This window comes from Lycorma delicatula, chromosome 7 (assembly GCF_047948215.1).
Source record: "Lycorma delicatula isolate Av1 chromosome 7, ASM4794821v1, whole genome shotgun sequence".
In the NCBI taxonomy this organism is placed as follows: domain Eukaryota; kingdom Metazoa; phylum Arthropoda; class Insecta; order Hemiptera; family Fulgoridae; genus Lycorma; species Lycorma delicatula.
This window is the reverse complement of record NC_134461.1, coordinates 15,157,508-15,182,689: the sequence shown is the minus strand read 5'-3', so window position 1 is coordinate 15,182,689 and position 25,182 is coordinate 15,157,508. Positions and strand designations below refer to the sequence as shown.

At 28.8% G+C, this 25,182-nt stretch overlaps 1 protein-coding gene across 2 annotated transcripts in view; it reads left to right on the top strand.

The window, feature by feature from the left end:
• Window positions 1-16,619, top strand: part of LOC142327813 (pre-mRNA-splicing factor 38B) — a 45,074-nt gene extending 28,455 nt beyond the window's left edge. The window contains exons 6-9 of one of the 2 annotated variants that reach the window (XM_075371148.1): window positions 443-562; window positions 5,591-5,733; window positions 12,272-12,649; window positions 16,256-16,619. In XM_075371148.1, coding sequence (XP_075227263.1) covers window positions 443-562; window positions 5,591-5,733; window positions 12,272-12,649; window positions 16,256-16,277 — 663 coding nt within the window. In that variant the 3' untranslated portion in view covers window positions 16,278-16,619. The remainder of the gene's footprint in view (window positions 1-442; window positions 563-5,590; window positions 5,734-12,271; window positions 12,650-16,255) is intronic. The other variant, XM_075371149.1, reaches the window with a different exon arrangement.
• The last annotated feature ends 8,563 nt before the right edge of the window (window positions 16,620-25,182 follow it).

The following is a 25,182-nucleotide window of genomic DNA, read 5'->3' as shown; positions in this document are numbered from 1 at the left end:
TAGAAGTATGTTAGGAAAGACAAAAAGGGAGTATCTAAAGAATGCAGAAGTAAGTAATCTCATGATAAGAGAAAGTATGTGGAATATCATAGGGAGAGTAAAGTTACATTAGTTTGGACATATAAAAAGAATTAGATAAAAAGTGAAGTGACTAAACTGTAAACAGAGAAATAGATAGCTAGATAAAGTTAAGGAAGACATTGCAAATAGGGGTTGTAGTAGCAGAAAAATTGTATAGAAAGTGGAAGTGACTGAGTAAATTCTCTGTGGTTTATCAGCCGACTCAAGATACTGGATTTGAAGAAAGATTATGTTGTTATTAAAAAATTAGCTTATCACTCCTCTTAAAGCAGTTGGCTATCTAATTGTCATATTTTACGTGTATCTTGTTTATTAAAAAATCAGTCTGTGATGTGTATTTTACTTTGTGTAATTATTATAGGAACTTGATGTGAAAGCTGGAGGGGGTCAAGTCATGACAATTGGTAATATTCTTAAAAATTTCTTGTGTAAACTGGAGTGGTTCTCAACATTATTTCCTCGCATTCCTGTTCCAATTCAGGTAATATAGATATATATATATATATATATATGCTTTAAGTTTTTTCATAGTTTCTTTACTGTTAATTATGATAATTGTAAATCTGATAAATTTTGGGTGCGATCATTGACACTCAGTACTGCCTATAAATTAATAAAGTGTAAGTTGTGGTGTTACAACTGGTGGGCTTATAATCTATAGCTTCTGTATAATTAACAGATCAATTTATATGTGTGTGTTTATGTAATCGATTTTCATGGTAACCTGCACTTTCAGTTTGTATTGAATTCTATAACTACATTAAAATATACTATATAATTTTAGTTCATTTTTCTTATTGATGAATTAGTCTACCTTTGTATAACTCATTTAGGGATAGGCCACTTTTTTGTTCGGTGTGTGTCATATTTTTAATTTTTTTAAAGAATTTAATTTAAGTAATCGCCAAATAAAAAGAAAATTATCCAAGTTTTTCTTCCATTAGTGCTTTTACTGTCTTTCAGTACAACATCAGCTGTAAAAAAAGGTTTACAAAATTAGTAGTAATAATTCTTTAATAAAATGTCTTAGATAGCTATCATTAGATTTGGAATTTTAATCATTAGAATTCTTATGATATATTTTATTTTAATAATCTGTGTTTACTACTGTTAATTTTAAAAAGTAATCCATATAATTCTTTTATATTCAGCTGAAGATACACTGAAACAGAATGAACGTGCTCCTAGAACGTTTTTTTTTTTTTTACTAATTTGTAGTTTATTAAATAATAAATAATCTTATTTATGTTTAATAAAAAATAAAAAAAACTTACTGTACTCTTTTATTTCACTACATCTTTTTTTGAATCACAAAATCATTATGAGTAGTTGATCTGTAGTACAGCATTATGTTAATCACAGCTTACAGGTTATATTAACAATTTAAAAAAAAGTAGAATTTGAAAGCTAGCTTTTTTTTTTACCTAGATTTTTTATTCTAGATTAAATATAAAATAAAAATTTGATTGGTATCACTAAAAAAATGCCAGTATTAAGACTTATTAAGAATGATTAATAAAATCAAATTAATGTTTTTATTAAAATTAAAAGAATTTATTAGTAATTTAAGAAAAATTCTGATTAATCCATTAATTATGAACAAAACCAAAGACTTATCCTCTATAAAACTTAACCTAACCCAAACCTACTGTTGTAAAAACACAATTTTTTTAAATTTAATTTTTATTTGTTTCTCTGCCTTACCAACTACTTTTCAAGAATAATTATTAATTTCTATAAATATTTTTTCAAAAAACAATTTTAAAGTCTGCGGATGTAATTGACTTTAGAAATAATTATGATGTATTATACTCCATAGTTTTAACTGGTAGTAGAAATATTTTCAGATTTAATAAATTAATTTTTTTTTTCATTAAATTTTTTATTTAGCATTTACAATCTGGTAGATAGGTTTTTTATCTCAGTTACTGTGATGGTTTGAGGTCATAATTTTGTGGTATAACTGTAGCCTCAGAATGTACATTGCATTTTCTTTTGCACTAAAATCATCCAAAGTGTTTTCAAAAAAATCGCCAATAATTTTAAATGTGCATTGTGTTTTTCTTAACATGATTGAGTAGCAAAAAATGTATTGCTATTTTTTTTATTATTAGTTTTTCTCCTGATTTGTATGTTTCAATCTGTTAGTGACCAGTAAGCCACCCACACAGCACAATGAGATTTAGATGATATGTGACATGTAAATGAGATGTAATCCTGTTCAGACTCAGACCAACCATTTCTGAGATGTGTGGTTAATTGAACCCCAGCCACCAAAGTACACCGGTTTCCACTGTCCAGTATTCAAATCCATATAAAAGCAACTATTTTTTACTAGGATTTGAATCTCAGAACCTTTAACTTTGAAAATTAGCTGTTAACACAACTGATTTGCAATGCAAATTAACGAATAGACCAACCAGTGGGCTAATGTACTACTATTTGAAGAGTAGTAAACTCTCATTTAACAGGAGAGTAAATATGATTTGTTGCTGTCTTTGTTAAACAAAATAGAACCACTGATATATGAAGCATATATATTAAAATATAATATATATATATTGTATAATATAATATATTAATATATATATATTATATATTAAAAGGAGAAGCATATATATTAAAAAGTGCTTAGGTTAGCTAACATGGTTCTGTTATATGGAGGTGGAAGCATATATAAGTGGTATTCTTTCACTACTGTTCAGATTTTACTTCCATTGGACACAGCTGGTGGTAATGCACCATCTGTTTATAAAGTATAACCCTAAGCAACTGACCAGAAGGGATAGAAATAGTCCAGAAGAGTGAAAATCTGGATAATCTTATTATGATTACAATAAATTAAAAATATGAAATGGATAACTTATTTTAAGTAACCACATGCAATTAACTACTGAGCTTATAAGATTATAAACCCACTTATACTTACTTTACTTTAGAAACTATAAATATAATCTCTAAAGTTGTTTTTAATACATATTTTATAATGCTGTAGCAACTTGAAATTAAAATATTAACTAAAATTATGAAAGAAATTGAGTTCTCAAGTAAAAGCTTAGAATTTATACATTTAAAATTTCCTGATGCCAGGTTGGTCCTTACAAATAGGGTTGTGCCATATTTGTTAATATTTTAGACTTTTAAGTTATTATTTTGTCAAATTTTTGGATTTAAAATTAACCCACTATTTACAGCACTGATGTTAAGAGTTTATATAATTATAAACAAAAAAAATATTTACTTTAGAGATCAATCAGTTCTTGATTTTTAATTTGTTGTTGCATACTGGCTAATGGGTATTGGAGAATTGGTGAACAATTATAGTTGCATGGTTTTATTGATATTGAAGAAAAACATTCATGGAAATAAATACAAGGCTTAATGAACAAGTTAAGATAACACAGTGTTTAACCGTAAATACAGAGTATTACCTCAGAATTCTTTCGGACAACATCGATTTTCATGAAAATTTGTAATTAAGCTTATCTAACTGACTGCTTCAAAATTTATATATTCCTGATGTGTGGTTTTTGTTTTTTGAGGGTGAAAACTACCCCTTGTTAGAAAAAATTCAAAAACCATAGATTGAAATCATGTTTAAATATGTAGAATAAACATTCTTTTATGTTGTGGAATATAATTTATGATGTTTTATTGAGTTTCAACCTTAGAAACCACCCCTTATGATGAAATTAAAAAAAAGTTAGTTTTCAACAGTTTGAAGTGTTTTAATGGTGCATTTATAATGAATTTGAAATCCCTTTACTGTTTATAATATAATTTATGATTTATTGCAATGTTATAACCCTTAATAACCACTCCTTATGAAAAAAATTGTTAACATCATAAATGTGTTTTGTAGCTCAGACTATTTAAATGTGTAGAATAAACATTTTTCCTTATTCTGAAACATAATTTATGATATTTTACAGCGTTGCAACCATTAGAATCCATCCTAATGACAAAAAAACTTAATTCTCAACAGCTTAAAATGTTCCTCGTGTTTATTCTTTCAGTTTTGGAAATGTACTGACTACATCATATAAAAGAGATATACATTCACATATATACATGTACAATATATCTATATACATCTATGCACACAAAGTTCTATCATCCATCAGCAGGTGTTGTTTGCCTATGGTGTGCTCCATTACTTTTCTTCTCTTACCTATACTTTCATCTATATATAAATGTGTATATATATATATATACACACATAAATATGAGTGTGAGGATATACTTATACATATGTAGATACAGTTATATGTGTTCACATGTATTCATAAACGCTCCGAAACTGTCGAGAAATAAAAATTTACATTCTCTAAAAACTTCACCGAAAAAGTGCGATTGGTTTTTCAACAATAACTTCCTTAATTTTTAAGCTATCCAATCGCTCAAAAAATCGTTTTGCAGAGAATTTTCAAGGGCTACAAGGCATGTAAAGTTCAGATTCTTTGAGCTCTTTATTTTTGAAATTTTTGAGTTTAAAGGCTCGCGGAAGGTGGTCCTTGCACTCGGATGCAAACTTCTGAAAGTGATATCTCCCAATCAATTTTTATTTTAGAGAAATAAAAAAAAAATTTTCAGTAAAAAAAAAAAAAAAGCTAACTTTTTGTACTTTTTACTTATTTTCTTTAGTTTTTGAATTATTGTGAAAAAAATAAAATTTTTAAGAAATTTCAAAAACTTCTTCAAATTTGAATCAAACTTTTTTTCAAATCTAGGCATTCCAAACTGGCCAAACTTGTAGAACATATTTTTAGTACTTAAATAAAGTGAATCGTAAAAGGATTATGTTCAATTCCAATTCTTGCAGAAAAGTCATTTGTTTCATTGTTGATTTTTTCTGAAAAACAAGACAACCATATTATTTTCATCATAAATCCATTAGTTTTTATGCTAATGACTTTTACCAAAGCTAATTTTAAAGATCTTTTCAAGTACTTTGAAAAATATCCTATAAGTTTTCCTCAAAAAATTTTCTATTTAACGTTGAAGGGTTCAAATTGAGTTTTTGGTGAACAAAAAGTTACCTTCAGGGAGGCATAACTTGATTTGTATTACATCTGCAGAAGTAAAAAAAAAAAAAAAAAAAAACAATTTTTGTTATTATAAGCTTCATTTTTTGTTATAATAATTTTTTTTGGATAAAACGTAAGGTTTTTGAGTTAATTGTGAAAAATTGTTCGATAGTTATATGAAAATCAACATTTTCAATTGTGAATAACTCAAGAAGTATTGACTCTACAAAAAAATTTATTCCTTTATTGATTTCTGTGGTTATTTTGAATGTACTAATTTCCATCCCCAGGGTAAAAGCACACATTGACACTATATAATTTTTGTTCCTTGAGCTACTCCCCAATTACTGTCAAAATTTCACATCGATCAGTTTTGTTTGAAAGAATTCTGAGCAAAAAACTCTCAAACACTGGACCATCATATATCTTAAATGGTGTAAAAAAGTGAACATAAAATAAATTTAATTAAAAGTTTTTTACAGCAAAAACTGGAGAAAAAAATGAATGAAAGATTTCCACCTTATGCAGCAACTAGAAAACCAACTCAATCTGGAAGCCATACTAGACACATACCAGATTCAGAAGCCCATTTTGGTGAGGCTGAAAAAGCGAGCCGGATTAGAAGGTAATGACATAATATACATGTACTCACTATATCTTTCTCCTCCTCTCATAAGAGGTAAAACTCTTATATATTCCTTCTAGAAAGTTATAGAAGGTTCTGCTAGGTATGGATACTATTCCAGAAAATAGTACTACTATAAATGAATGTAATGAGATTATATGTAGATGGTGTAAATATAATATTCACTGACAACATAAAAAAAAGAAATATTGATTATTATTGTGGGATTTGAAACATTTATACTTATTGCAAGCCCTACATCTATTAGGTTTCATTTTTTTTCAGTATTTGTTTTGTTTTTTTAATGAATTTTTAATTCTTAAATGTTGTTTTTCACAATTTGTAGAGTACTCCATTTTTATAATCATATGTTTAATTTATAATCCTTCTATTAATATGTATAAGAATTTTTTTTTGTTAAATAAAAATCTAGTCATATGACATCAGTTACTTGAAAATTTTACTGAAGTTTATGTAAACTTATCTTTGTACACATTTATTCTGTAGTGTGTAATTCCCCTAAATATCCAGTTCAGTTAAATCCATGTGGGATGTAATCACATTGCTGAAAGAAGTATTATCACTTATTATTTAATTGCTCAATTCAACAGTGATTAGAATCAGCATTTCCAAATTCAATAGAATAATCACAAGCTGCTGTAGATTTTTCACATCTATATTAATTTTTAAAATATGCTACAATACTTGGGTTATTTGTTTTCAAGGTCCGATCGATCACGAAATTAAAACCACAGTGAAAATAAAAACGTTTTTATTTGTAACAAGTACTTACATAGTTACGCTATTTCTCTACATAGTCGCCACTCCGATTTAGACATTTGTCATAGCGTGGTACCAACTTTCTAATACCCTCGTCATAGAACAGAGCCGCCTGTGTTTTCAGCCATGTTTCTACACTGGTCTGCAGCTCGATGTCTTTGCCAAAATGTTGTCCTCCTAGCCAGCGTTTCATGTGAGCAAAGAGGTGAAAATCGGATGGAGCCAAGTCCGGGCTGTATGGTGGGTGATCAGATACTTCCCAACGAAAACGCTGCAAAAGCTTCTTTGTTACAGCTGCAGTGTGCGGCCGAGCATTGTCATGGAGAAAGACAATGCCTGATGACAGTATTCCTCTCCGCTTATTCTGAATTGCCCTTCGTAGACGTTGAAGAGTCACGCAGTACTTGGCTGCAGTGATGGTCGTGCCACGTTCCATGAATTCCACCAAGAGAACTCCATTCCGGTCCCAGAACACAGTAGCCATTCACTTTCTGTTGGAGAAGGTTCGCTTGAACTTCTTTGGTTTATTGGGAGAATGAGAATGCATCCACTGTTTGGATTGTTCTTTTGTTTGTTCAGTTTCGAAATGGAACCATGTCTCGTCCCCTGTGACAATTTTGTTCAAAAAATCTTCTCCTTCATTGTGGTAGTGCTGGAGAAACGTTAGGGAGGCGTCCATTCTCATTGTTTTGTGATGGTCGGACAGCATCTTGGGAACCCATCTCGCACACAGTTTGCGGTACAGAAGTCTCTCTCACTCACAGTGGTGTAGAGAGCTGACCTTGAAATTTCAGGAAACGAATCGCTCAATACAGAAATTGTGAACCGACGATTTTCTCGAATTGCCTCATCCACTCGCTCAACGAGATCATCAGTTGACACTCGCTTCCTTCCCTGACCGCCTGCATCATAAACATCTGCATGTCCTGCTTTAAAGTTCCTGCACCATTTTCGCACTTTGCTGTCACTCATTGAAGTTTCACCATACACATTACTTATTCGTCTATGAATTTCAGCTGCATTACACCCCTCAGCCTGACTGAAGAAATCAAATTACCGCACGCACTTCACACTTGGCAGGAGATGCTATTGTTGTAGATATGTTTACGTACTAGCTGCGTGTTCAGAACTAAACGAAGTGATGTGGCGTGATTGAAGGCCATACTAGAGACGCTGCACAACACATATGCGCAAAGGTTCATCTGATTTTTGCGCGGGTTTTTATTTCACAACTGATCGAACCTTGAAAAAAAATAACCCTCGTATTTGTTTTTGTTGTTGATTTCTATGATATTCTAGAAGTCTAAATGTTTAGTGCTGCTTTGTTGATGCAGAATCCATTTGCAGCAGTGTTCCTTGTTCATGTAGCGAATGCACTTTGAACTTGTAATATAAACTTTACAATTTTATAAATTGCCGACTAAGAAGTGTTGTTAATTAGAACCCAATCATAGAATAATGATAGGAAACTGAACTTAGGAGCTGTAGTGTTAGACCAGCTGTAGTGTTAGTCTGGTCAGGTATATATCAACTTCAAACAGTTGCTTGCATGGTAAGGCAACCACTCCATCACCAACATTATTTTTATTGTTGAAAATATTATAATTCTGGTGCCAGAAGCTTTAGTCTTATTAATGCACTGGTTGCCATAAGAAAATTGATATTGAATATCATTTGGCATGATAAATTAAAGCTAGGGACTGTGTATTTATATCATGTGTTATTGCATCTTCTAGTAGTTAGAGTTAGAAAGCCACTCTTGTCTAAGAAGAAAAATTTTGTGTAAAAGAAATACAAGTAAATAAATAAAAAATTTACCTATCTCAATACAAAAGAATGTAAACTGATTTTACAATCATTTTTAAAGTAGACCAATTAGAGACTTCAAAACATCTTTCTCTGTTTTAATTTATTACTTTTAATTATTTTAACCAAAGATAGCTGAAGAAATTGAAGTGTAGACTACAGAATTGCTATTGTATATCGCAATGTATATATACACACACATATATATATATATATATATATATATATATATATAAAAAAAATATTCACAGCGGTAATGATTAATTTTAAATTTATCATAATATTTTGGTGTAATACAAGATTTCATTTTAATAAAATATCAATTTTGCCTTATGTAAAATTGATTTGTTCCTTTTTTACTTCCTTATATGAAGTAAAGAAAGTATTGTGATCGTGAAAAATTTAGGTTTTCAGATTTCAGTGGAAATATCCATGTTGACCATCCCCGAGTCCATTTTGACTAGTTTTGGCATAACGTATGTACCTCGCATAACTCAAAATTGATTAGCTGTAGGATGTTGAAATTTTGGATTTAGGACTGTTGTAACATCTGGTTGTGCACCTCCCCCTTTGATTGTAGTTGGCTGAACTAAAAGTGTCCAAAAAAGCTTAAACTGTAGTAATAAGCCCTCATTGAGAGCTTTTCTATGAGATATCATAAGTATTACTTATTTTCATTGGTTCCAGAGTTGTAGCAACATGAAATTTTAATTAATGAAATATTTTGTTCATACAAGGGCACATCGGAGGAACTTCATCACCTTTTTTTTAAATCGTGGTGTTGGTAAGAGTCTGCAGACAGCAAAGTCAATGAACTACGTTTACCATTCTAAACATGACATAACCTAAAAGTAAAATGAAAATGTGAAAAAAATAATAAAAATAAGTGTGAAAACATTATGTTTCAGTTCAGTTATATTTGTAACAAAAAATACTTTCTAAACATACCTCGAATTTTGTTAGACAGCGGGGTCTTTTTTTTTTTTTTGATGAACCGTGGGACTTAAATATGTCATTTTATTCATTTTTTAATGTGAATTTATGAATCATACTGCTAGATAGCAGTACTGGATAGTATTTTTACAAATCGCCCCGCTAAATAGCAGTACTTGATAGTAGTAAGTTGCGTACAAAAACTTGTTAATGTACTCAAAATAATCTAATTTAAAGGAAAATATACTATAGCTTGTTTTAATATTAAATGCTCTTATGTAAATGAAAGTACTGAAGATAAAACAGTTTTTTTGATTCCTATCACTTCTTTAAAAAAAATTAAAGTATTAGTTTACAACAGATTATACTATGTAGTTTTATTAAAAAAGGAATAAATAAAACAGAAATAAATTTGACTGGTAAAATTGAATTTAACAATAAAAATCAAGGGTTACACTTACAAAGTAATAAGTTCAATATTACATCACGGATCTGCAATTCATGAAGATTATACTAGTTTTATTACAAAAGGAAAAATATGGTATGAAGAGAATGATATGACTATCAACAGAAAAGATTGCCCATGAATTCAAAAAATGTATATTTTTGTGTTCTAGAAATGTAATAAATTTTAATTATAAATCCATATGTTAACAGTCAGTCAGTTATTCATAAAAAAGAATAAAAAAATAATTAATAAAATGTAGTGATATTAAAAATATTAGAATGAAATTGAAAACCTTAAGGAAGAGTCTCACAGATATCATTTCTTCTGCTCAAAAAACAAACTTTCTGTAATATAAATAAAATTGTTATGAATATAAATGATATTATAAATAATATAAACAAAATGATACTGATCTCAAAAAAGGTAAGACACTACATTTCTATTATCAAAATCTGTTGTTAATTTAGAATCTTGTTTTTAAAAAAAATACATGTTAAATATATGTAATAGACAATAGATATACAATAATAGATAATTAACAATGTTTAAGCGTTCCATATAATAAGCAAAAAATAGAAAAATTTCTTTTAAAACTTACTGTCCCAATTTTATTTATTAAACAACGAATAATCGTAAGAATTGTATTATTTCTGTAAATGTGATATGTATTGCATATAAATGAAATCAGGCTGATAAGAGTTCTGTAACAAATTTTTCTATTTTTTGCTTATTATGTTGAACACTTAAACATTGTTTATTATCTATCACTGTATTGTTGCGTGTATCTCTGTGTAATTATCTATAACATGTATTTTTTTTAAACAAAATTCTAAATTATTAATAGATTTTGATAATAGATATATAGTGTCTTACTTTTTGTTATCCGTATTATATTGTTAAAAACAGTTTTATTAATATTACAGATTTTTGAGTGAAAAATATATATAAAATATATATCTGTGAGACTTGCCGTACAGTTTATAATTTCATTGTAATTTTTTTGGATTTAAATATATTAATTTATTAATAATTATTAACCAACTTCAGATTATAAAAAAAAATATGATAAATAGTAGTAATTCAATAACAATAAAAAATTGTTATTGAAATAAAATTTTATGTTCTTATTTTTTTTTTTAAATGTGTATATGTAATTTAATAGACATACAAGGAAGTCATGTGATGCCGAAATCAGATTTTTTACTTCCTTGTACGAACTAAAGGAAGTATTGTAATCGTGAAAAATTTTGGTTTTCAGATTTCAACGGAAATATCCATTTTGATCATCCCTGAATCCATTTTGACTAGTTTTGACATGACGTACATACGTATGTACGTATGTATTTCGCATTACTCAAAAATTATTAGTCGTAAAATGTTGAAATTTTGTATTTAGGACTGTTGTAACATCTAGTTTTGCACCTCCCCTTTTCATTGCAATTTATTGGACCAAAAATGTGTATATAGGGGTGTTTCAATTTTGAAACATTTGGATTTTGGATTTTTTTCTTAACTGCAGAAATAAGCCTTCGTTAAGAGCTTTTCAATGATATTATCTATAAGTGGTACTTATTTTCAATGGTTCCAGAGTTACAGTCAAATAAAATTTTATTTAATGAAATATTTGAATCTCACAAGGGGAAGGACGTCAGTTCATATCCGACTTCATATACATATATTTTTTTAACCTTTTTTTTTAATTTAAATATATTGATTTATTAATAATTATTAACCTTTGATTGTAAAAAAAATTTAACAATAAATAATAATTTCAATAATAACAATAAAAAAAGAAAAAGCAGAAGTTATTAATGAAATAAAAGTTGATGTACTTTTCATTTTAATTCAAAAATTTTACAGAGATTAATAATTATTAATAAATCAATACATTCAAATTAAAAAACAAAGTTTAAAATGTGAAGTCGGATTCGAACCAATGTGTGCATGGTTACGGATTTGACATGTTCTCATGTACACCACATATCTACTTGAGTGACGTGAAACAAGATTAAATCTAAACTAATATAAAATGCTGAGGAAATTTTTCTTGAGTATAATTGAATATTGCGTGTTAGTATTTTGTGATGAAGACACGTAAACAGCGTACTATTCACACATGGTTCAAATTGGTGTCCTGAAGCCTGTGCCTTCCTCTTGTTAGCTACAGCAATATGGATCTTAGGTGCCTTATATTGATTAGATAGACATAAGATTTACATTTATTAAAGAGTAATAAAGGAACTTTTACTCTATTCTAATATTTCAGGTAAGATTGTTGAATTGTTTAAATATTTGATGTTAATAAAAACTAATATTTCAGCAATTGTGTAAGTGTCCTGTTTATTAATGAACTGGAAGATCATATCTCACTTTCAAATGAAATAAGTTTAAATGAGTACAGCAAAAAAAGTGTATTTGTAATTTAATAGGTGTAGAATGAAGTCATGTGGTGTCCACATCAGATTTTTCACTTTTATGAAATAAGTTGTACTTTGTTAATAACTAACTACATTTGTATTATTTTGAAAATTAAGCTGTACCTGAATGTGTTTGTGTTTTTTTATTGTTTAGTGGATTATCTGAAAGACGATATAGTAAAGATAGAGATTCAGATAGAAGAGGTTATACCCCAGAGAAAAGAGGCTACAGTGATAGAGATTATAGTAGGGAAAGAGAGAAGGATTACAGTAGAGACAAAGAAGGTACTTACAGTAAAGATTGGAAAAGGGATAGAGATAGAAGTGATGTGAAATATAGAAGTAAAGATCGAGATTGGGATTATAATAGAGATAAAGAACGTGATAAAAGGAGTAGCCGAGAAAGAAGAGGTCGTAGCCGAAGCCGAAGTAGAGACAAATATAGTAGGCAAAGCCGCAGCAGAAGTAGAGACAGATATAATAGACATAGTAGTAAAGATAGAGAACGCAGTGGAGGGTCATCAAAAGATAGGCAAGTTGAAATTGCTATTTGGTATCAGTATTATTATCGCTTAAATTTCTTGACCTCTTAGGTACGTGTGTTTGTGTGTGTGTGTGTGATGACAATAATTGTTGTCATCAGTTAAATATATTCTGCACTTTTTTTTATTTATATATGTTTAGATTTTAAGTAAAATGGAATTCTTTTGGATATTACCAGAAATATGTAACTGTTTCTAGCTAACCATATGAAGAGATAATAAAAGTCTGTTCTGTTAAACATAGTTCGACTGTTACGATTTTATCCTTACTAAGGAGTATCTTTGTTTCTTGGTTGTCAGAACTCTGCTTTCTTAGGTACTTCAGGTGATACTTCACACCTGAATTATCAAGAACCATTAAGTTGCAATGGCCATGTAGTTCTGTTTTATTATTCTTTTACTTTGAATTATTTTATCTATAAAATTTGCATAAGACAATGAATGAAAAGTAACTGTTCGTTTTTGCTATTCTGTAAATAAGATAAACTTGAAAGATTATAACCAGTTAAATTACTGAACCTAAAGGCAAATATTTAGTAAGATTACCTTTATAAACTAGATTGCAAATGATTTCCCAGAATGATGGTACAATGCCACATTTTTTCTTTAGTAGCTTGAAATTACTTGAAAAAAAAAATGCCTTAACCTGGATTGAACGTGGTGGACCAATCAATTGGCCACGATCATACGACTTAACACCACTAGATTAATTCATTTGGGGCCATATGAAAATGGTAGTATACCAACAAAAAGTTAATACTAAAGAAGAGTTACTCATTGAAGCACGAAACGCTATTGAATTTATATGAAATGATCCTGAGATGATATGGAAGCAACCAGAAACATTTTACATTGGGCAGATTGCTGTGTACATTGTGAAGGAGGGAATTTCAAACAATTATAGTAACTGAGGTTTGTTTATTCTGTTAACTCTTTATCATTTCCTGTATTTTATTTTTATTTTTTTTTGTTTTGCTATATTAAGAATAAAGTTTACTAGGTACCAAAAGAATAATACCATTTTCTATTTATTTTTCATCTGTTTTGCTAGCCATAACTTCAAAACAAACTATTTCCAGACCTATGTTTATATGAACTTTTTTCATTATTTTTTCCAGTAGAACATGTCTGAAAGTTTCCTCGTTTCTTTGCGGGACACTTGTGTATATATATATTTATATATACATACATAAATCTATGTACAATGCAATCATCAACTATACAGCTTTTTAACTTCTACACGTTTTTTCAAAGTGTTTCACTAACCAGCAGTTGCCCAGTAAATAGTATTTAGGAGCCAACGATATTAAAATATAGCCTGCCTGGCTTACCCTTGGAACTGTCAACTTTCTTTACAGGAAGATAAATACTATCACCATCATCAAGGTACACTCTGGTTTTTATAATCCTTGTGATGAAGGGATACCAAACACATGAAATATTGGTTGCTGTGATTTTGTTTGTAGTTTCTGTGATTATGTTTACGTAACTATAGAAAGAACAAATAAAATATTATGACAGAAGAACAAAATTGCATAGATATGGCTTTAGAAACTTTACAAATACTAAATGTATTTTTCAGACTTTCTTTGAATTAGCAACTAAAATTTAAATCGTAGGTTGAGAGAAGAATTTGATACTTTTATATCTTATGAAACGATCTTCTAACTCATGTTTTGTTTTTAGTTAACAAAAATCTTTTTACTTTTTTCTCAGTCCTATGCATACTTTTATTATTACTTTTTGTTAAATTTTTACAAAATTAAACAAAATTTTTTATTAAATTTTGTTTTAATTATATTTTCTCATATATATTATTACAGAACACTAATATATATAATTTTTTTTTAAATTCTATTTTCAAAGGGAGATAGAAGAGCCAATTAAGCCCTTTGTTAAATTTTGTATAAATTTTCATGTATAATTTTACTTCCATATATGAAAGGATCATGTGATATATGTTGATAAAAATTAGTCACTGACTAATTAGAGAGTATATATGGGGGTCCACTAATATTACTCCGATCAATAAATATACAAAATTTACACTAGTTAGATAAAGTGAATGAATTGTTGATATCCATTTTTCCAGATGATGCATAGTGTAATTTTTTTTTTAATTTGCTAGCAAAAAAGTGGTGCAATTCACATTAAATACCCAAAATCTGTTAAAATTAAAAAAAAATATTATCTAGTATTATGAATGAGGAGGCATTGAAAGTATGAGCCTTGTTTTGAAAAAACTAAACTGAAAATATGAATAAACTTACCACACAAAAACTATAGCATTCTCAAACCTTACTGAATGCAAGCTATTGTTTAAGGCGAAGAAAAAGAAAATAATCACTTAAGCTAAATCAGGCTGTAGGATTGATGGTCAAAGATTTTCCAATAAAACCTTTTCAGTTGCCTCACCTCTGATTTGCCTTTTGTGGATGGCTGGGCACTGTCATACAAAAACAAAATCCTCTTGGATAGCATCCCATGTTTGTTTCTTATAGCTCTTCTAAGATTTTTTTAACATTTTGCAATATGTATTGGCATTCACAGTAGTACCACAATCACTAAATTCTACAAGCAAGTCACTCTTTTTATCCCAAAAAACACTAGCCATGAGCTTCTTAACTGAACATTTTCAGTCTAGGAGATGACGACTGCCACTATCACATTGATTGCTGCTTTGTCTCTATGTATGAATAAGAAATCCAGGTTTCAGTAGGTCAATCAATTTATTACCTTAATTTTTGTAATACCACAAAAATTCATGCGCTGTACTAAGATGGTTTACTTTTTTGTAGTGGTTAACATCTTTGGCACCCATTTGTTACACAATTTTTTTATAATCCAATTTTTCAGTCAAAATTTTATATGTATCAAAGACAATTATGACATAGTAAAGTGTCAGATTTCTCAAATTTTTCATTGACTTTTTCAATCAAATCATCGGTTATCACAACAGCCGGTCACTAGATTCTCCATTATGATCATTGGTTTACCCTTTTTGAAATGAATTACCACTGTCTTACTTAAGCGTCTCATAGTATTTATCCCATAAATGGCACAAATTTACCTTGAATTTCAGCCTCAGGATTGTTTTTTCATCAAAAATTGGATTACTCCTTGTACTTCAAACTTGACAGGATCATGAACTGTAGCGCTCATTGTAAATGGATGTATATAAACAACTATCAACAAAATTACTAAATTATTGTTTCTAACAGCCATTATTAACTGAAATAACTGGGTTATGCAAGCACGATCCGGTTACATTTTATATAAAGGCAGCAAATTCAAAACAAACCTTACTTTAAAAAACAAATCTTATATTAATAATAAAATAAGTGCATAAAACTGTTTATTTTCAGAGAAGTAGTTCCTTTATAAATTATGTCTTTCTTATTTGTAGAGAGGTTTCCCATCTTGCAGAAATATTCCTGGCTGATAGAAGGAAGCATCAAATAAGCCCTCCCTCAGTGAAATCTTGTTCAGTTTTAACAATTTAATAATAATCTGATGTAAAGATGTGTTTTTTTTAAATTTATTTAACCTTGTTATTGACATTTAGAAAATAATTTATCATTTTTCTTATGTTGCAGGCACAGTAGGCACAGATATTAGTAAAGTTACACCTCGGGTGATGTTATTGTGATTTTTTTTTATAATTCTGAATTATATTTCACACAATTTGATCGATGAATTATAATTATTATTTTGTACTCTGTTATATCCTACTTCAATCAGTTGCTCTGAATTATTTATAGAAATTTGTTAGTTTTTGTTTTCAGTTGTTACAGAAAATAAAATTTTTAAAGAATTATTTATTAAATTATTACATTTAAAAGTAAGTTTATTTTATCTGTATTTGAAATCATTTTTAAAACAAAATTACATTTCAGTTCATTCCGTTTTATATTAAAAAAAGAGATTGTTATTTTAAAATTTTAATTATTGATAGAATGTTAATTAAAGTTTTTCATATTTTTAAGTACAAAATTTAGGTACATTACAACTATGTAATATACAAAAAATATTGTAAATAAAATATTTTTAATGTGTGACTAAATCTTTTCTTTTTTGGCTTTGGTAAAAAAATAGCCAAGGCAACCTGATATGTGCCACAGTTTATTCCCAAAATTATATAGCTCTCCTCAAGAATAACAACCATTCTATGTCAAAATAATTAGAGTGATTGTGTAGTATCGTATATGATTTATATGCATCACACAGTTATAGGAAAATTGGATCAGATCGTGTAAAACAACAAATTAATTAATGTATATCTGTTTGAAATAAGACTGATAATCAAATTGTTCATTTCCTTTGCCCGTGGCAGTGTAGAAAAGAAGGTAGAAGGAGTGTAATATTTAAAATTATTATTTAAGAGTAATTTTTTTCTTTCAACAAATTTAAGGAAAACATGAAATTACTAGTAGGATCAACAGTTCTCTGATGGAATTTGAGCTAATGTGTACTATGACAAATAGAACCTAGAGCAAACATTCATAAATAAATACAAAAGTACAGTTGTTTAATGAAGCATTAACTGGTGAGTGAGATTATCACTTACAAATGGATTGTGAAACTGCATTATTGGAAGAATGTGTAAAAAGCTCATAGAACAAAGCAGTAAATTCACGGTTGCAATGGAGAAAAATGTAAGATGAATTATCCTAGAAATCTTGTAGATTCCTGTTAACATATTAGTCATTAAATTGCTGACAGTAGTTATTGTCAGACATTTTAGCCTAGTCTCTATTCCTTGAGTATTCTTATACGCACAAATTCAGCTTTATCATTGAGGATTCGATATGGTTTTGTGATTACTTTCAAAACTGGGACAGATAGGATTTTTTATTCACCTTGTGCGATGTGACAAATTCTTTGAATAAAAAATTCAGAGATTTAGAGTAGGGCATAATGATGAATAATGATGCGTGCTTTCAAAGAAAGCACTGAGTACCATAATGATGATACTCAGTGCTTTCTTTGAAAAGTGTTGTAAATGTTGCCAGGAAATTTCAAAGAAGCCAGCTTACATTGGAATATGTGCTATAAATAAATTAAAATATAATTATAATAATAATTTATATATTTAATAATATAATTTATTTATAATACATTATAAATGTAAACTTTATATTTAGGAAATAATATTAAGATATATACGTTAAAAATAATTACAAAATAATCCAAAATTGTGAAGATGATTTTGAAAACTATTTTGAGAACATATTTATAACTATCAGCACGTAAGTTGGCGCAAAAAACTACTAGCATTCAGCAAACATTTGGCACAGTACTAGGACAACTGAAAACATTCTCGGTTTAATATAGATAATATTTATAACTAAAAATACATATGATGCTATTTAATTAAAACTATTTTAGTATCCCATTTAATATTATTATTTTAAAGTATAAATAATTATTTTTTCTACTCGCTTTATTGCTGTAGCTAGCAAATTCTGAAGTTACTATTGTCTGTAGATTCTAAAGAACTGATGTCCGTTTCTGAATTCGCATTTATCACAAAATTGTTGATGTGCACATCATATAATTGTTCATCTTCAATGTTTATTTTGTTCAACGTTGACAACATGCTCACAGACATTGCTCCACTCAGCTTCAGACGCTTTATGAAATTCCTCTTCAACTAACTTAAGAATGTCTGACATGTTAAAAGATGTATTTCTTTTAGCTATTTGTCTTTTCACTTGATTCCATATCATTTCAGTGGTATTTAAGTCAGGATGAAAAAATAGCAACCGTAGAACTGTGGCTATAATTTTCAAAAATGTGATTATTAGAAATTTCTTGATTTTCTTTGTGTAATTTTATCACTTTGTCATAGCGGGAGTTAATTCGTTGTATGGCTAACCATTTTATCATATCGCATTTTAGAGTTAGAATTTGGCTGCTTTTGTAGCAGAATGTTGTGATACGATGTGTTATCTAGTATAATGGCAAGTTGGGAATACACTTTTCCCATAACCATTTCATGTACTTTTTGGCATCCATCAATTAGTGATAATCTCCTTTCTTTTTTGACTCATACTCAAGTAAAGCATTATTAATGAATTCTTTATTGCAGCCGGCATGAACAATTATTAATAGTGAGCTTTCGGATATCAGTCCCTCATGAAGGTTTGTTATGTCTACCCATGATTTTGGTGTTGCATGACTACTGTGAATGTAGGTTTCATCTGTGTGTACAATCCGTCTTCCTTCTTTGTGAAATAAGGAGATTTATCATAGAAGTTCCATTCTGTGAATTTTAATGTCATGCTGTTCTATCAGTATTTTCCAGTTGTCTTCTATTTTTTACCATCTAAATCCCATTTTACATAATATTCTCCTTAAAGATATTTCACTCCCTTTGAAATTAATTTCACTTTCATGGGCTTCTTTTATAATTCTCTTCACAGTAGGAATGCATTTTTAGGTTACATAAAATTTATTTATTAAATTCCTTAAAGCATCTGTGTCAAACGAATCTAAATTCTACACAGTATTGGGGTAATTTATACATTTTCTCGGTAAAACGAACACGGATGGCTTCTCAGTTTCATTTGATTTCTCTTTTGCCATAATTGTTTGGATCATCTGTTTTGATACTTGTTTTGTTGCTTGAACAGAACTGTATTCTGCACTTCAGTTTTCCTCACTATTCTGGTTCCGGCATTCTTTTGTAAAAAGAAATTATAAACACTGAATATAATTTCCCTCTCCTGACTATGAACTACTCTGTACCTTTTCCTCCTAACTTGGGAAAGAAAATAACTGTATCAAAATATTTATGACAAAGCCTTAAATGGAAAAAACAACAAATAGTAAAAATAAATTACTAACAGCTATTCACGTCAAGTAAAATATACATCGCAATAAATGTTTCTACGATAACCACTTCTAGAACATAATTACTAGCGATGTGTGACATATGATTCTTTACAGTGCAATGATTAGAGTAAATTAAAAATAACTAAATGAAATTCTTAGAATTGTGTGTTGTGTTTACAATTTATAAATAGCACATTAGTCATGTATGATTTATGAATGATTCTGCTATTATTAGTTGCTATATAACAGGAAGTAAGCCTAGATCAACATCAATGTATAATTTAGAATAAAACTCAACAAGTACATACGCTACAGCAAGTTTACGAAACTTGTTTTTTTATATATTACCATACCACAAAAGACATTTAGAAAATTACTATGTTTTTAGATTGCTTGTAACAGAGGCCAACACATGCAGAATGCTAGTACATAGGGTTTCAGTCTCTGTGCCAGCGAGTCTATACTTTTAATCGGATGCAGAAAAATAAGGTTTTTTTTTAAATATTTGCTTTCATAGCACACCAAATGTTTTGTCTATCAGAGAGAAAGTAAATAACAGGATAAATATTTTGCAAGGAAACAACTCAATTTTTTTCAATATTTAACATCATCATTGATCTGAAAGAGTTCATTTTCCCTACACCCAACAAAAAAAAGTCACATGTTTCAAGGTAGATGAACCATGAACATTTGTGAAACTATGGTAATCAATTCTTTATGGTCAGATGAATCTCCAGTCTGAAACTAACAGCACAGTGAAGTTGTTTTCAAGGATGGTGTTAGTTAAGTCTGATGATTAGAAATGTAAATGACAACCCACCAATTGCACTCCCTCCATGTATGATAATGTTACAAGTGACAGTCCTCTGAGAGATTGATGCTAAAATCTCAGAAAAATTTACCCAACTTGGAAGAGGGGTAAGAGCAAAATTTGATCATAACTGTTAGACACAGTTCATAAAAGGAATTTAGGTATAAACTGATAGAACTACCGTAAAAGCAAAAATTAAACTTTTCATGAGTTTAATAAACTCAATTGGAAAATGTGAACTAATAGAATTTGTTTGAATTCCTGTTGAAAAGAAAAAAAAAGGTGAATTCGATAAGATCCTTAGAGACTAGAACAGCAATGAATGTGAAGAAGGTTTAGAGAAGACTGATGGAGTGAAATAGAAGCTTTCAGAAGGTAGGTTGTTGAACAAGCCAAGAGCTACAAAGCTAAGTTAAGTAAGTGGTCTGATCAAAAAGTAATGAGAATTATTTTATTCTGTTTGCTGTATCTAGTCAATTGCATTGATATTTTTTTTTTGTATTTTGGTATAGTACCATCTATGATCTACTGTTAATTTTCAGCCAGCTACAACATTTAGTTTGTGTTTGGCAAGTGAAAAAGCAAGATGTACTTTACTATGTTCAGCGATTTTTTGTATGGCAAAATGTCAGAAAATTTGAAATTTTGCATTGAAATCGATTTAAGTGGAGCTAAGCGTTTAAAATGTTACAGAAGGCCTTTGGAAATGATGCTATGTTTCTGCCACTAGTTTACAAGTGGTGCAACTGCTTTCAGGAAGACTGAAGACAGGTCTGGGGGTCCTAGCACAAAAAATCATTGATGAAAAAGTTAGAGTTTGTGCTTGCTAATCACAGAATCATCATAGAGAGATTGCCAAAGAGATAACACTTTAATATGACTTATGCGAATCAATTTTTACTAATAGAAAGTGAAACAAATCAAATAGCGAAATTTTATGACATTGGGACAAAGGTTCAGTCATCTCAATGGAAGTTTTCCGAGGAGCCTAAACCAAAAAAGCATGTCAAGTCTGGTCAAATGTGAAGGCCTTTCTAATTGTTTGCTTTGATTACAATGGAATTATTCATCACAAATTACTACTGCAAGATCATACAGACAACAAGGAGTACTACTTAGAAGTTATATGCAATTTATTTGAGGCAATCCAGAGAAGATGACATGAACTTTGGAAAGACAACTCATGGATTTTGCACCAGCCCACACCGCTTTACAACAGCTGTTGGTGAAACATAACACCATTGTGATGAACTACCGTCATCTCCAGACATGGCTCCCTGTGACTTTCTTATTTACCAAACTTAAAAGGACAATGTTTTTCAACAATAGATAGATAAAGGTGAAATTGAAAAGTGATACCTTAAGAAGCATTTCACCAGTGTTTTTTCAAACTGGAAGGTAAATTGGCATAAGTGTATAATATCACAGGGGCACTATTTTGAAGGGGATGGGATAAACATTGAAGATTGAATAATACTTAGAGAGAAAATTTAAAATTCTCATTACTTTGATCAAACCTTGTATGTGAATATTAAATCTCTAATGTAAAAATTGTGGAAGCAAATTTAATAATGGAAATTAATAAAAATTTGTTTTCAAGGAGCATCATTTAAGTGAATCACTAATAATTTTGTAAAACATTGAATCAAAATTATGGTCAGCAAAAAGATGAAGTTTGACTCACAACAGGAGCTGGACAGTTGTGTAAGTTTGTTTTTATAGTGTATAAAAATATTAATAAATGATAAAAAAATTGTTGATATAATACTGGAGGGAATTGCATTATTCTGCCAAAAAATAAGAAACGCATAATTAAAAGGATTATTTTTTCCTTAAATATACTTTGCAAGCAGTATTTTATATTAAAGTTATTGTATACAAATAAGGTAAGTAACAAGGCACAAGATGCTAAAATTCTAACTTATTGTATATATTACTGATAAAATCAAAATTTTAACATCAAATTGTAAAAATTAAATAGTAATTTTAGTAACAAAAAAACATTTACTGTTATGGTGATGAAAAAACTGAGAATCCAAAATTTTATTAAGAATTCAGATATTCATGCAGTATGGACTGCATTGTAAGATAAACTAACACTGCACATCAGGATATGAAACATTAATTTGTGTTATATGTTTAGCAATAAATTTATACAGTAAAACACAAGCAAATAGAAAGTGCAGTAAGGCATCAAGGTATAATTTTTACCTCTATGATTATAATGGTCTAAAATTAGAAAAGGATAAAAACAATAATAAATTGCAGTAATCTTATTTCTAAGAAATGAGCTTGATTTAACTATAGGTATTTTTTACCACTGTGAAAAGAAATTGTAATAGAAATCTACTTGACCTTTAAGGTAAAATATTTATGATATTGCTGTTTTTGCAGTCTTCTGATGGCTGTAAAATTTTTTATTATAATCTGTAAACTATGTTGATGTTATGCTACAAGTTAACCATAAAAACTGAACTAATTTCAATAAAATCTATTTTACATGACAGAATTGAAGAATGCATGTCATGTTCAGTTACTTTTTAGGTGTTAAAAGGATTTACTGGAATTCTACTATCAACTTCCTAGTCAGTCTACCTTTAACTCAGAATTTATTTTTAACAAATGTAATGAGGAGTAAACCTTTAGATTGCAGTTAGATAATACAGTGCAGCTATTTAGCATAACATAATATATATTATCATATTATTATCTATTTGGCATCCTGTTAAGAATGAAGTTTAGTAGACTACACTTCACAATAGTATATCAACCAAATTTTTTAAATTCTTGGCTGATGCACAGAATCTTTTATAAAATTAACAATTTTAGACCAATGAATGATCTTTTGTAATTTGTAACAAACAGTGTGAAAATATGGTATAACTTAAGTCATACACAAATCTAGGACTACACTGCACTCACATTCTAATAAACTTAAAAAAATTCCATTATATTAATTTTGGGTAACATAGTAAATAAATAAGGAACAGAAACATAAAATCTGAACATGAAAACAAGAGTGATCATATGAAAAGATCGAGAGTTTTAGTAGATCTGAGAAGACAACATTATATAAACTTTTGATTACATTGACTACTATATAACAAATTAATTATAAGGTGACTATATATTAGTAATGATTGTAGTATTGTATATGGCTGTGTTGTATATTGTATATGGCTCTATTGTAGGTATGGCTACATTGTGAATTGGCACTGATGCAAGGGACATGACTCAGCAGAATCATGATGAACTCACTCTCACAAAGGCAATGTTTCTTTATTCTACACTCTATGAGCTAACTGAATGAAGTTTAGTTTAGGGAGAATGTAGTAGTAAATGTGGAATGCTGTAAGCATATTATTAACTTAAAAAATAGTATCAAAGTGTATGGCAATCAATAAACTAAGTGGAGAAAAACTTTTGTTGTTATTAATTACTTAGAATATTAAGATTTACAAGATTTTTAAAACAAGGATTTTAAAATTTCCAAGGTAAACTGAAGTAATGTTGAAGTGCATATTTTTATTGCTAGGACTGTACTGTTACTGGCAAAACTCAGTGTTCTTAAGTTTTGTATTAGCTAATGGTTACAATGAGTGAATCAAATGAACTCTCCAGCAGATGACCTACATACAACCCTTTAAGACTGTAAATTCATCTTTTACTGTAGTTTAAAATTAAATTTTTATGGTATTATCTCAAATTCCAAGAAAGTATGATTGTAGAAAAGATAATGTTATCACGTTTCTTTAAAAATCCTTTAATTACAATGCATTGTCTAAATTTATTACGATGAGAAACGGGACCAAAATTATTATTTTTACAGTTCATAAAATATGTATGTAAAACAAATATTGGTATTCAGATTTTGTTTTTCTTATCTGTAACCCGTGTTTCAACTTTTAAAAATGTTTAATACTTTTCCTTGTAAATTAACTTAATTTAATTAAACCGCTAAGTATAATTTAAACGGGGCTGTTTGTTTTATTTTAATACCAGTCGAGAAAATCAAACTAACGGCGTAAAAAATGGATTAGTAGCATTCTCGGAAGAATCACCAGCCATGAATGCATACCACATTCAGTTACCTAATGCACTTTTTTTTAGATAATTGGAGACGTGCATTAAAAAATGAAAGTTTTCGGGTTTTGTGTACTTTTACTTGTTTTTGTGTACTTATAATTGTATTTATACGTATGATTTTTTTTAAACCAACTGTATAGTCAAAAATTTGGAAGTTTGGAAATATACAACAAAAAAAATAAAAATGTTAATCTAATAGTAATAATGTTTGTTATAAACGATTTTTAATAAAATACGTTTAACAATAAATTAAAAATATTAATTAATACTGAATATTAGAATAAAAATAAATTAACATGACTATTCTAAACAAAATTAAAAACATAATTTTTAGTAGTAATAATTAGCATTATTTAACAATAATAATAAACTCTAACCACTAAAAATTCATTTCATATATTTTTATATCATTATATTTAGTTGGCCTGTAAATTGAATTATATTAAATGGAACACTGGCAGCATGAAATTTTGGGAAAAATTATGAAAGGGAAGTTTAAGGCTTAGTTTTCGTCGTTTTAAATTTTAGAATTTTTTTATTGTATCAATGAATAAAAAGAAGATATTTTTTAAAAAAAGCGAATGTACTTAAAGATCTAAGTTAAAAAATTATTTAAAATTACCGACATGAAAAAATGTAAATTTTTCTTTCACAATTTTAACCCAAATATGACAAAGAAGAGGGATCTCTGTTTTATAGCAATAGTCACGAATAATTACTTTTAATGTCATGAACCAAATATAGCTGTAGTAATACATCGACTTTTATGTTGGCTAGCCTGATCTGAAA